The sequence below is a fragment of the Ornithorhynchus anatinus genome, chromosome X5 (genome assembly GCF_004115215.2).
Source record: "Ornithorhynchus anatinus isolate Pmale09 chromosome X5, mOrnAna1.pri.v4, whole genome shotgun sequence".
NCBI lineage: Eukaryota > Metazoa > Chordata > Mammalia > Monotremata > Ornithorhynchidae > Ornithorhynchus > Ornithorhynchus anatinus.
Window position 1 is genome coordinate 54,502,518 of NC_041753.1, and position 12,208 is coordinate 54,514,725.

At 42.5% G+C, this 12,208-nt stretch overlaps 1 protein-coding gene across 5 annotated transcripts in view; it reads right to left on the minus strand.

The window, feature by feature from the left end:
* The window catches only part of SMARCA2 (SWI/SNF related, matrix associated, actin dependent regulator of chromatin, subfamily a, member 2), a 168,939-nt gene that overhangs the window by 141,242 nt on the left and 15,489 nt on the right, over nucleotides 1–12,208 (minus strand). For all 5 annotated transcript variants that reach the window (XM_029056236.2, XM_029056238.1, XM_029056239.2 and 2 more), the window contains exons 3-4: nucleotides 8,554–8,683; nucleotides 3,159–3,491 (exon numbers count right to left, since the gene is read on the minus strand). In XM_029056236.2, coding sequence (XP_028912069.1) covers nucleotides 3,159–3,491; nucleotides 8,554–8,683 — 463 coding nt within the window. The remainder of the gene's footprint in view (nucleotides 1–3,158; nucleotides 3,492–8,553; nucleotides 8,684–12,208) is intronic.

The following is a 12,208-nucleotide window of genomic DNA, read 5'->3' on the forward strand; positions in this document are numbered from 1 at the left end:
AAAAAAAAAAGGGCATTCAAAAATTGACCAATGGAGTCATCTGATTTTCATAACACCCCTCCCCCCTCACCAAAATACTCTCTGAAGCCTTCAAAATTGCTTTAATCTCCAAAAAGAAAAGAGAAGTAAATGAAAGGAAAAATGATAGATTTTAGTTCAGTGGAACCCATGGCAGGCAAGGACACACTCCATTATAAAGAGTCGCTGACACTCCTCAGAGGAAAAAAAACTCTCTTAAATAGTTTAGTTTTCAGTTCTTATTCCTTGCCTAAAAGCATAATTCTCTGTTGCTGGATATGGCAAAGTCACAGATGGAGAGTTATGACTTTTAGTGAGAAATATGCTGCCCAGTTGAACTCCCGACAAAGATTCTGTTTTCTCATAAATAGTAATTGAAAAATGGAACAAAATAAACGTCAAATAGATGACCAACTTTGGAAGACTTGAAACAATCTTAAAGTTCTTCCTGAAAGTAGAAATTAAGGCCACCTACCCTAAAAAAGAGCATGAGAGAAAGAGGAGAGAGAGGGAGAGAGAGCACACAAAAGAAGGTGAAAGCAAGAGAGCGATATAGAGAAGCTGCTGAGATAGTCAATTATATTAAGTAAGACTCAGTATGTCCAAAACAGAATTAATCTTCCCTCTCAAATCTCCAGCAAACTTTCTCATCACAGTTGACACCACCACAACCTTGGTAATATCCTTGACTCCTCCTCCTCTTTCAACCCCCACATTCAATCTGTCAGCAGATCCTGCCAGTCCTTCCTCAAATCATTTCCCAGATCTACCCCTTCCTCTCCATCCAAACGGCCATCACAGAAGTCCAGCCATTTGTCATATCCTGACTCGACTACTTCATCAGCCTCCTTACTTATCTCCCTGTCTCCAGTCTCTCCCCTCTAGGCCATATTTCATTCTGCTGTTCAAATTGTTTTTCTAAAATGTTATTCTACAGACATCTCCCCACTCCTCTAAAACCTCAAATAGTTGCCCAATCTTCTCTATAACAAGCAGAAATCCCAACCAGTGGTTTTACAGGCACTCAGTCAGCACTCTCCCTCCTACCTAACCACGCTTTTCCCACTACACTTCAGTTTGCACTCTTTATTCCTTATTCTCCTCTCTCCCACCGCTTATCTCTTACTCCCACCCTCCCCCTTCATATCGGACAGACCACAGCTCTCCCCATCTTCAAAGTCCTTCTGGAGTCCCATATAGCACAGGGACTGTGACAGACTTTATTAGCTTGTGTCTAAACTCAATCAAGAGTATTTATTGAACCTTTACTGTGTGCAGAGGACTGAACTAAGCACTTGGGAGAATACGACAGAGTTGGTAGACGTGATCCCTACCCTCAAAGAGCTTACAAAGAGCTACAGAGTGAAGCACATAAATGCTTAATAACTTATTTAATTAAAATAAATAATAACATTAGTAAAATATTAAAAAGAAAGCATATCTCCTCCAGGAGGCTTTTCCTGATTAGATTCCAATCACCCCAGTTTCTCTCTTCCCAACTGACACATCAGCACGTCCCCCAACATAAGCACTTATGTACTCCCAAACCCCTACAGCACTCATGTCCACATTTTATACACTGTATTACTTCTTCCTATTTGTAATTTATTTTAGCGTCTGTCTCACCAGCTAGATTTATATGATCCTTGAAGGTGGTGACATACATACAAATTCTATTATGCTCTCCCAAGTGTTTAGTACCGTGCTTTGCACACAGTTGCTGCTCAATTAATACCTGATGGAGTGCTGTCTGCTACTAATGGAATTCTCCAACAAGTTTCCCCAATTAATTTCCCACCACCCTGAGCCATATCACCCCTTCAACCAACTCTAGCACTTGGGAATTTCTTTATCCGCTCCTTAGCATTCATTTATATATGCAGAAGCATAAATATGTGTGTATTTATATATATGTCAAAGCAGTACGGCTTAGTGGCAAGAGCACGGGCTTGGGAGTCAGAAGATGTGGGTTCTAATCCCAGCTCCGCCGCCTGTCTGCTGTGTGACCTTGGGCGAGTCACTTCGCTTCTCCATGCCTCAATTACCTCATCTGTAAAATGGGGATTAAGACTGTGAGCCCCATGTGGGCCAGGGACTGTGATCAACGTGATTACCTCTTATCTACCACAGTGCTTACAACAGTGCTTGGCACATAGTAGATGCTTAACAAATACCATAATTATTATTATTACCATATGTCTGTTTTACTAATCAATTAATTTTGATCCCTCCAGTTGTAAATATTTTCAGATTTGTCTCCTCCTGCTGGAGTATAAATTCCTTTTGCTGGGAATGTGGGTAGGTAAGGAATGTCTCTATCTGTTGCCAAATTGTACTTTCCAAGCGCTTAGTACAGTGCTCTGCACACAGTAAGCGCTCAATAAATATGACAGTGAATGAATGAACGTCACTCTGTACTTCCCAAGCACCTTGCACAATACACCACGCTAAGTGGGCTCTGAATAAATCTAATTCGACTACCACTGCTATTACTACTAATATTATCGACCCAAATAAGTTCTAGGGTTGCTAAGATGATATCGATGAATTCAAATCACCTAAAGACACTAATCATGGGGCAGCGATAATTACAGTCAGTCCTGGTGAATGATGGGGGCCTGCTGAGGCAAATTGTCTGATACAGCAGCTAGAATTAGAAAGAAAGAGAAGTCACCCAGAAATGATCCAGAAAACTCTCTGAGGATGATAATAACCACATTGTCCTTTTGGCTTTCTTCCAATGGCCACTCAACCTCAACTACTCTCTTCTGATGTGGGCCTTGTAAAAGCCTCCACCCACCCACTCCTCAGATGAATGATCCCACGGCACGACACCAACAGTAGGATTCTGAAGACCTGGCACTGCCTTCTGGGCATTTATCAGGCTGATTACAAGATGTGAAATTACAAGGCTGTTCAGGTGGCTTCTGCCACTGCCAGACTTCCAGGCAAGAAGAGAGGATGAAATCTCCCAACTAAAAGCAGAATGTACATCATGGTAAATGATTAGTGGAGATTGAGCACTGAAAAATTCCAAAACAAACCCCAAACTGCCAGGCAATGGGGAGCAACAAGTCAAGGTTCCCCCCTCGGGGTCCCAGTCCTATCGGAAGTCGATCTGCACATTGTTCATAACCTACCAGATGGTCTGTTGTAGTTAACAAGAGGCGGTTGCTGCTGCTGAATGCCAGGCAATGTCCTCTTCCCCTGAACGGCAAGCTGCAGGGTTTCAGGAAGTGGCTGGCCCCTCGCCAACATTTTATAAGCTAAAATTTGAGCTCTGAGCTGATGCAATTGTACCGAACTGAAAGGCGAAGGACCTCTAGTGGGCTGGCTCATCGCTTGTGGGTCTCCCGGTATCATGGGTCCCGGTTGACTTGGCGGCATCTGGGGGGGAGTTGGAACCCCTCCTGACATGGGACTGGACACATGCTCTGGCGCTCCCAATGGGGACGGGTGTGGAGACATGTAACCTGAAACAAAAGATACAGGGTGATCACAGACCGACTCTGACCTATACTCAATGCTATTACTGAATTTTTAATTAGCTAGAGTGAAAGATTTAGGTCATGTAGGATATTAACTCAAATGAAGGTATTCAAGAAAATGAAACAAAGTCATAAAAATATAAGCACAATAATCATTTGAGTGTACTGGCAATAGGCAGGACACCTCATTGTTCAGGAATAGAGCAGCAATGGACGTGGGCATTTAAGGACAGAGCCTGCAGGAACCATCGGCATCTAGAGAGTGCTGCTTTGGGGGCAGGAGGGGGATGACGACGACGACGACTTTCGAATCCTAGAGCATTCTGTATGTTTCTGTTATGAAAACACATCCCCTATCACATCCTTTTTTTTTTCCCTTGAGGTCTGACATGAGTGAATCACTGGCCGATACCAAACTGGGAAAATGCAATAATAAGGCTAAAGGAGGAAAGTTTCAGAGAACCACTGGAAATGTTTCTTGAGTTTATTATCGAATCAGATTGAGATTTATTTTGGTTATGCCAGACATTTTTGTTAACGAGAATACTTAACATTGGTACAATAGTCCTACAGAAGACAGAAAGAAAAAAAAAGAATCGGGGGTCCCGAGTGAATTTTTAAAAAAAATAAACAAATGTGGTGAGCTTGGCCCAATAGGCACTAAAATGTACATAATTTGAGGATATTTGAAGAAAGATGAAGACTAGGGGGAAAAAAAACCCAAAACCCCGGAATGGCTTAGAATAGATCGACGGTATTATCTGAAATGGTGAAGTAATGTCTACAGCGGTAAAATTTAAGCAGAATACCCAGGAAAAAAAAAAAACCTAATGTGATTTGTAATAGATGATGAATGTAAAATTGCCAAGCCTTCACATCAAAAGGTTTCCCCAATCATTATGTGACCTTTATTGAAGTGCATCCACACAGTCACCAGAATAATAGCACCGGAAAAGGAAGGTTAACTTTGTCCATTCAAACTTCTGGAACAAATGGGGTCAGAAATACATTTGTATCTGTATTCTAACTGGAAGAGGGAACCAAAACCAATATATTATTCAACGACTGTTACAGGAGGCCACCAAAGAAGGTGGTGGAAGACCTGCCATTTTAAACCAGTTAAAAATAAGACTGGACAAGCACAGCAAAGATCAATTCTGCAGTGATGGGAAATGGGACCAGATGCCCTGAAGGTAATTTTCATCTCCAGAATTCATGCCTCACAAGGGGTGGGGGAAAAAAAAGAAGTATGAAATGAATTCTGACTAACCACTCGTGAACAGCCAGGGCTAAAGGACATCGATATTCTCAACAAGACCTAAAGGTAGCTTGGTAAGTTGCAGGGAAACCACTGAAGTGGAAAGAAAAAACAAAAAAAACCCCCCAAAACATTTGGCTAACTTCTGCAGCATCTGCTTTTTTCTAACTGCCATAACTAACTTCCACTTGTTTCTCAATTAATATTTGGATTCCAAGTGACATTTCAGAGAGCTCCATGAAATGTTCCTCCCTTCTCCCTCTTCTCCTCCCCGCTTCCACCAGTGGTGCCAAGGCTAATAGTGAGACTTCACTTACAAAAATGAATATTCTATTTCTCACACTTGCTCCAAGCTTTCCCTAATGCAAAAACTGTATGGTAATTCTCTACTTGGCCTTATTAACAGTTTAACAATCCATAATGAAATTCAGGGAGCTAGGATCAGGACTGATATGTTCAATCAATCGGACTTATTAAGCACTTACTCTGTGCAGAGCATGGTATTCAGTGTTTGGGAGAGCACAATGTAACAGTTGGTAGACACGTTTCCTGCCCGCAGTGAACTTACAGTCTACAGGGAGCTGTTTAATAATGCTTGAGAAGCATAAACACGGTATTCTTGCTGGTGATATAGCCTAACTTCATTATACTAACTGGTTTTACTCAAGTACTATATTTACCATGAAAGAGAAGAAAAATAGAGCTACTAACATTAGGCAGACACACCAAGTACTACAAACACAATGAATTCAAGTATTAAGAGCAAACTGGTCACTTGAATCATTCATGAAGAAAATTTTACCTTGCATCAGTTTTGATGGGAAAAAGAAGAGGGAAAAGAGAAACCAATCGTGAAGATTTCCCCATCAAATTAATAGCAGATTTTTTTTTTGTAAGATCATCTTATCGCAGTGTGACATTAAAAATGTGACAGTATGTCTCAGCTACTGAGAAATATTCTTTCTACATGACTAGCATTCCACTAAACTTAAAGAAAACAGAATCTAAATGATCAAACTGCAAAACTTATTTTGGTAATCATCTTCAGTTGAAAATAACACAGTGACTGAATGCTTTTCTGAAAGCGGATAGACATTTATCAGCAGAATGACAAAGTAGTTGCCGATTCTGCTTTTTAAAACCATTTTTGATTTGCTCATTTACAAGTGAGCCCAAAAGAGTGGCAGTTTTCCTACTTCAGACTTCAAGGACCATTATTCCCTTAGTTTCACCCTGCCTTCCAGAGAAACAATAAAAACTCTTATTTTAATAATCTTTGGAAAGTTAGAAGTAGTTCTATGAGTGTTCTCGTCAAAAAACCCTTAAATATTATGTACCTGTCACAGAAAAATTGTTCTCTTCAGTGTACTAAAAATAAACAGCGTTATCTTTGGAACCAGATGGTACACAATTCAAGAAAAAGAGTTATGCTTCTCTTCAAATACTCTAAATGGACCAATGAGTTGTTATGAGTAAAGGTTAGCAATCTTTAGACCCGTGCCATAACTGTCTGTTGCTAAAGATACATAAATGTACCCATTGCTCCCTACTCTTTTATCTAAAAATGACATTAACTGATGTGCTCCCCCAAATGTTTTTTGTTTCATTAAGTGCACTAAACCCAAACCACTTTGAGGGACTCAAAGTAATGGTAATTTGAAGCAACTGCTATTCCCCAGCCAGCTGGATACTCTATTGTTCTTTAATAAAAATGGTTAATTGGAAGCCCTTTTGTTCGGTTCCTTGCAATTCAAATTATTGATGTGTTACTGTAGTTTAGTGAAAAATGGCATCCTCTTTAGATGTACATGCTTTCATGTACATGCTTCAAAGCCTTATCAAAATCACATCTCCCTCAAGAGGCCTTCCCCAACTAAGCCCTCATTCACCCTTTGACCCTCTCCCTTCTGTGTCACCCCTGTACTTGGATTTGTACCCTTGATTCAGCCCAGCTTTGGCCCCACAGGACTCCTGTAAATATCCGTAGTTTATTAAAATGCCTGTCTCCCCATCTAGACTGCAAGCTCCTCGTAGGTAGGGAACATGTCTACCAAATCTGTTATATGGTACTCTCCCAAGAGTTTAGCCATCAGACATACCGGATTGATGCTTAAACATACCTGATTGATGCTGGCTTTCGGTGAGCCAGTGTCATCCCGTATGACGGTAGACATATTTTTGGACTTAAAAGCACAGTTAAAATAAAGCTCAAATATCATTATTACTAATACTATATTGCACACGAAGCCTTTCATCTACAGTGCTCACAAGGGCACATAAACTCTTTTAGGGGTAAGGATCACGTCTACTAATTCTATTGGACTTTCCCAAGAACTTGCCCTGCACACAGCAGATGAGGACTGATATTCCCTGATTTCATTAAAGAGCCACACCTGTCCGATTAATTACAACTGACCATGCTAAGGCTAAATCAGTGTTAGACGTCTTAATCTCAACCTATTAATAGGTTTTCCACATGGGGGACAAAGCTTTCATATTTGTCTGTCATGATCTGACCAAAATTCTGTCATTTTCACTACTAATACCAAAAACGTTACAGGACATTACCAGATTAAATATGCCTCCACCTCCAAGTTTTCCTAGATTGTAAATTCCATGAGGGCGGGGGGTTGTGCCAACTAATTCTACTGCACTCTTCCAAGCACTTAATATACAGTACCCTACAAAAGTAGGTGCTGAATGAATACTATTGCCTCACTGACTGAGGATCCCTTACATACTACCAAAACACAACCTTCTTTTACTTCTCACTGGTAGGAGAAAAAGGAAATATATATATATTTATATACTTACTTGAACTAAGAGCCCCACGTGGGACAGGGACTGTGTCTGACCTGATTATCTACCCCAAGGTTTACTACGTGCCAAGCACTGTAATAAGCCCTAGGGTAGACACAAGAAAATCAGGTCCCACATGGGGCTCACAGACTAAGTAGGAGGGAGAACAGGTATTAAATTCCCATTTTACAGTTGAGCAAACTGAGGCACAGAGAAGTCAAGTGACTTGTCCAAGGTCAAGGCCCAAGGTAGGTGGTGAAGAACAATAATAATAATAATGTTGGTATTTGTTAAGCGCTTACTATGTGCAGAGCACTGTTCTAAGCACTGGGGTAGTCACTGGGGAATCAGGTTGTCCCACGTGGGGCTCACAATCTTAATCCCCATTTTACAGATGAGGGAACTGAGGCACAGAGAAGTGAAGTGACTTGCCCACAGTCACACAGCTGACAAGTGGCAGAGCCAGGATTCAAACCCATGACCTCTGACTCCAAGCCAGCATTACACCCCAGGTCCTGACTCGGAAGCCAGTGCTCCTTCCACTAGCCTTGCTAATGATCGGTAATAATTGATAACTATTAATATTTACTTAGCACAACTACTATTAATTATTACTGTACCTCTTTCCCCTAAGGTACTTGTTTTCCCTGCCCCTTGGCAGCAGAGAATAGCCTGTGTGGAGCCTGATACAGGGTCAGGCAATTCTTCTCCTCCAGCACCACCTGGACCTCAAGGGCAGAATAATGCCCAATGCAGCACATAAACTAATGCATAGAAAAAAAATCCCATTAGAGACTCAAGGAAGGAAAAAAAAAATCAAGATACAATACAACTTTGCTTAGGCACATTTCTCAGTGATCCTATTTTGCCAAATTTTCAACGGAACAAGTTATGAAGGGTGGGGTTCAGTATTTCACAAATAACTAAGCTAAATACGAGTGGGAATAAGAAGTCTGGTTGGGCAGCATGAAGAAAGTGAACGTCATGAACCTTGGCTATGCTGATCCATTGGACTCTGAGGAGGGCCCATTCCAGGATGAGGTGGTCGCATACCAGTGCCCTTCATGGAGCTACAATGCATGTCTTCAACCATCCCTTTGTCATGCATGCCATCAATGGTCTGAAACAGATAAAAACGAAAGTTAGGTACTGCCAAAATACTCAAAATTTCAAAGGGTTTTAGGCTTGCCCCCGAAGTCCTTTCTAATCCCTATACGTACGTGGTCCTAATATTACGATCGTGGGAGGCAGCGTGGCCTAGTGGAGAGAGCACGGGCCTGGGAGTCAGTCAGAAGACCTGGCCTCTAATCCCAGGCCCCCCACTTAATTGCCAGGTGACCTTGGGCAAGTCACTTCACTTCCCTGTGCCTCTTGTTTCCTCATTTCTATAAAATGAGGATTCAATTCCTGTTCTCCTTCCTACTTAGAACGTGGGCCCTGTGTGGGACAGGGACTGTGACTACCCTAGCCCTGAGAACCACACTTGGTACAGAGTTAAGTGCTTAAGAAACACCACAATTATCATTATTATTATTAGGAGGCCAAGGCTGGAGGTGTAGATTTGGGAGTAGTCATCTGCCTAGCTGAAGCTACAGGGGTGGATAAGATCCCCAAGGGAGTGGGTGTAAACGGAAAATAAGAAGGGGTCTCAGAACTGCGAAGGTTGGAGGCGCAGAGGAACCAGGGAAGACACTGAGAAGAAACAGACAGAGAGGTATGAGGAGAACCAGAAGAGAACAGTGTCAGTGAAACCAAGGTTAAATAGTGTTTCCCAGGAGACAGGGGTGGTCCACAGTATCAAAGGCTGCTGAGAGTTCAGGGACAATTAGATTGGCAAGGAGGTTATTGGTGACTTTGAAGAGAGGAGTTTCAGGGGAGTGGAGGCGGTGGAAGAGAGGTGTGGGTAGGGTGCCTATTTTATGCGGGGTTTATAAATATCTTTGTGGATGGCTCAAGTGTTGAGTGAACTGTACATTCCAAGTGTTCAGTACAGTGCTCTGCACACAGTAAGCACTCAATAAATACGACTGAATGAACTAGACACTTAATTAGATTTTATTTTATATCATTTTTATTTTTCATCACTGCATTATTCATTCTCCTCTCATCACAATGACTGGCTTTCTTTTGTTCATATTTTCCTTAGAGTTTATAAATGTCCCAGTCTGAATGACAAGCCCAGAGTTTTCCAGTCATGCTAAAACTGCAAACTCTTAGGCAAGCTCTGACCAGCTCTGGTCACTATTATAGTTTCTCTGAGTTTCCTCACATACAGCAGCTGTATAATAATTAATTACAGCATTATCCCACACTCATTCTCCTCACATGTCCAAACCAGTGTAGCTGTATTTACGTGAGCATAGCTTCGATACTAGGAGGCTGATTGTGTTCCAGAATTCCATTACTCGTGAGTTTGTTTTGCCACTTGATATGGAGTACGGCCCACAAGACCTTGAGTTTGCTCTGGAATCTGATGCCACATCGCTGCCATAATCTGTTTGACAGTCTCCCAAAGGATATACTGGCCTTCTTGATTCTGTTTTCTATTTCCTTATCACTCAGTGGTATTTACTGAGCACTTACTGTGGGCAGAGCACTGTACTTAAGCACTTAGAAGAGAACAACAGAATTGGCAGACGCCATCCCCTTCCTTATCTGTCGATGAATCCTGGGTCAGTATACTGCCGAGGTGGCAGACTTCTGTCCCAGCTTTATGCCCTGTATCACCAATATGCTGATAACACAATGGGTTGGGTTAACACATGTAAATACTAGTCTCTCTCACTGGTCTCGGGGAAAAAAGTAATCTCTGCTGACACGGTACTGGGAGAGGGTGAAGATTCTAAAACTACCAACACGCCCTCCCGCCACCCCCCAGTAGCCACTGTCACTCAAGTGAACTTCCAAACCAATCAGAAGGTACAAATGAGGAAGGAATCCCCCTTGGGCATTGTCTACATGGCCCTGAATGGCTTTTTTCCAGGTCTACCATGTGGAACTGTGGCAAAAAGAAACTACTGGTTAGCTTTTACTGTTTGAAAATACGGCTTTTAACATTAGTTCGATTAGGACAGAACATTAGGTCCCTTTTTATTATTTAAACCTGCCATAATAATGTCTGCCCCATACAAATGTGTACAACCCGCTGAAGTACTATAACTGGAGTGGTAAGAGAGCAGAAAGACTAAGGAGGTTTGAGATAGAAATGGGGAAAGAAGGACAGAAGTGAGTAAACTAGGCCATTCAGCAAGTTTCACATCCAAGCAAACTGGAAAAGCTTTAATAAAAATTCAAAGCACTGGAAGAAAAGGAATGGTATTTCTTTCAGATGTTCAAGAGAAATCAAGTGGTAGTGAGCAAGGAAAGAGGCCATTGTGCTTGATTACTGCTGACAAGAACCAAACCGTGGTAGGGAGGGGTTGGAAAGGAGAGAAAGGAGCAGTTCCTCTGTGTGAACTGGAGGAAGGAGCACAAAAAAGGGAACCTCCTGACGCTGCCTCGAGGAGATGTCCCTTTAACTTGGAAAAGTTGTGGCAAGTAAACAGAAAGAGTAGGACAGTGCTCAGCACACGGTAAGCACTCAAACCACATCACTGATGGACTGATCCAAAAGAAGTTAGAAGTGGCAGATATTGGGGTTTGGATAAGAATAGATGGCAGAGCACTGCACAAGAAGGAAATCTGGGACTCGGTACTGGTTGTGGTGTCCCCAAGTCAGATATGTCTGGAAACTCTTCCGGAGAAGCAGCGTGGCCTAGTGGAAAGAGCACAGGCCTGGCAGTCAAAAGGTTCTAATCCCGGCTCCACTACTTGTCTGCCTTGTGGCCTTGGGCAAGTTACTTCACTTCTCTGTGCCTTGGTTACCTCTTCTGTAAAATGGGGATTAAGACCATGAGCCCCATGCAGAACAGGGACCGCGTCCAACCTGATTTGCTTGTATCCACTTCAGCGCTTAGTAGAGTGCCTAGCACATGGTAAGAGCTTAAGAGATGCGACAATTATTATTATTATTATTATTATTATTATGCCTGCTGTGTGACCTTGGGCAAGTCACTTAACTTCTCTGTGCCTCAGTTACCTCATCTGTAAACTGGGGGCTATGTGGGACAGGGACTGTGCCCAACCTGATTAGATTACATCTACTCCAGTGCTTAGTAATAATGTTGGTATTTGTTAAGCGCTTACTATGTGCCGAGCACTGTTCTAAGCACTGGGGGAGATACAGGGTAATCAGATTGTCCCACGTGAGGCTCACAGTTAATCCCCATTTTACAGATGAGGGAACTGAGGCACAGAGAAGTTAAGTGACTTGCCCATAGTCACACAGCTGACAAGTGGCAGAGCCGGGAGTCGAACTCATGACCTCTGACTCCGAAGCCCAGGCTCTTTTCCACTGTATCCGGCACAGGAAGTGCTTAACAAATACCACTGAAAAAGAGAGAGGCACATGAGGTTGAGATTGCAACCCAGGGTTCAACTCCACCTGCCCGAAAGAAGTGAGTTACCAAGCATTTCTGGTCAGGCACCCGGTTCTTCCGGTTCAGTGCACTGGGGACCTAGACCGCCTGCCCCAGCCCAGCTGGGATAAGTCTGTGCCAACCCAACCTTGTCCCAGGAGCTAATGGAAGGAGGTGAAAGCAAAGGA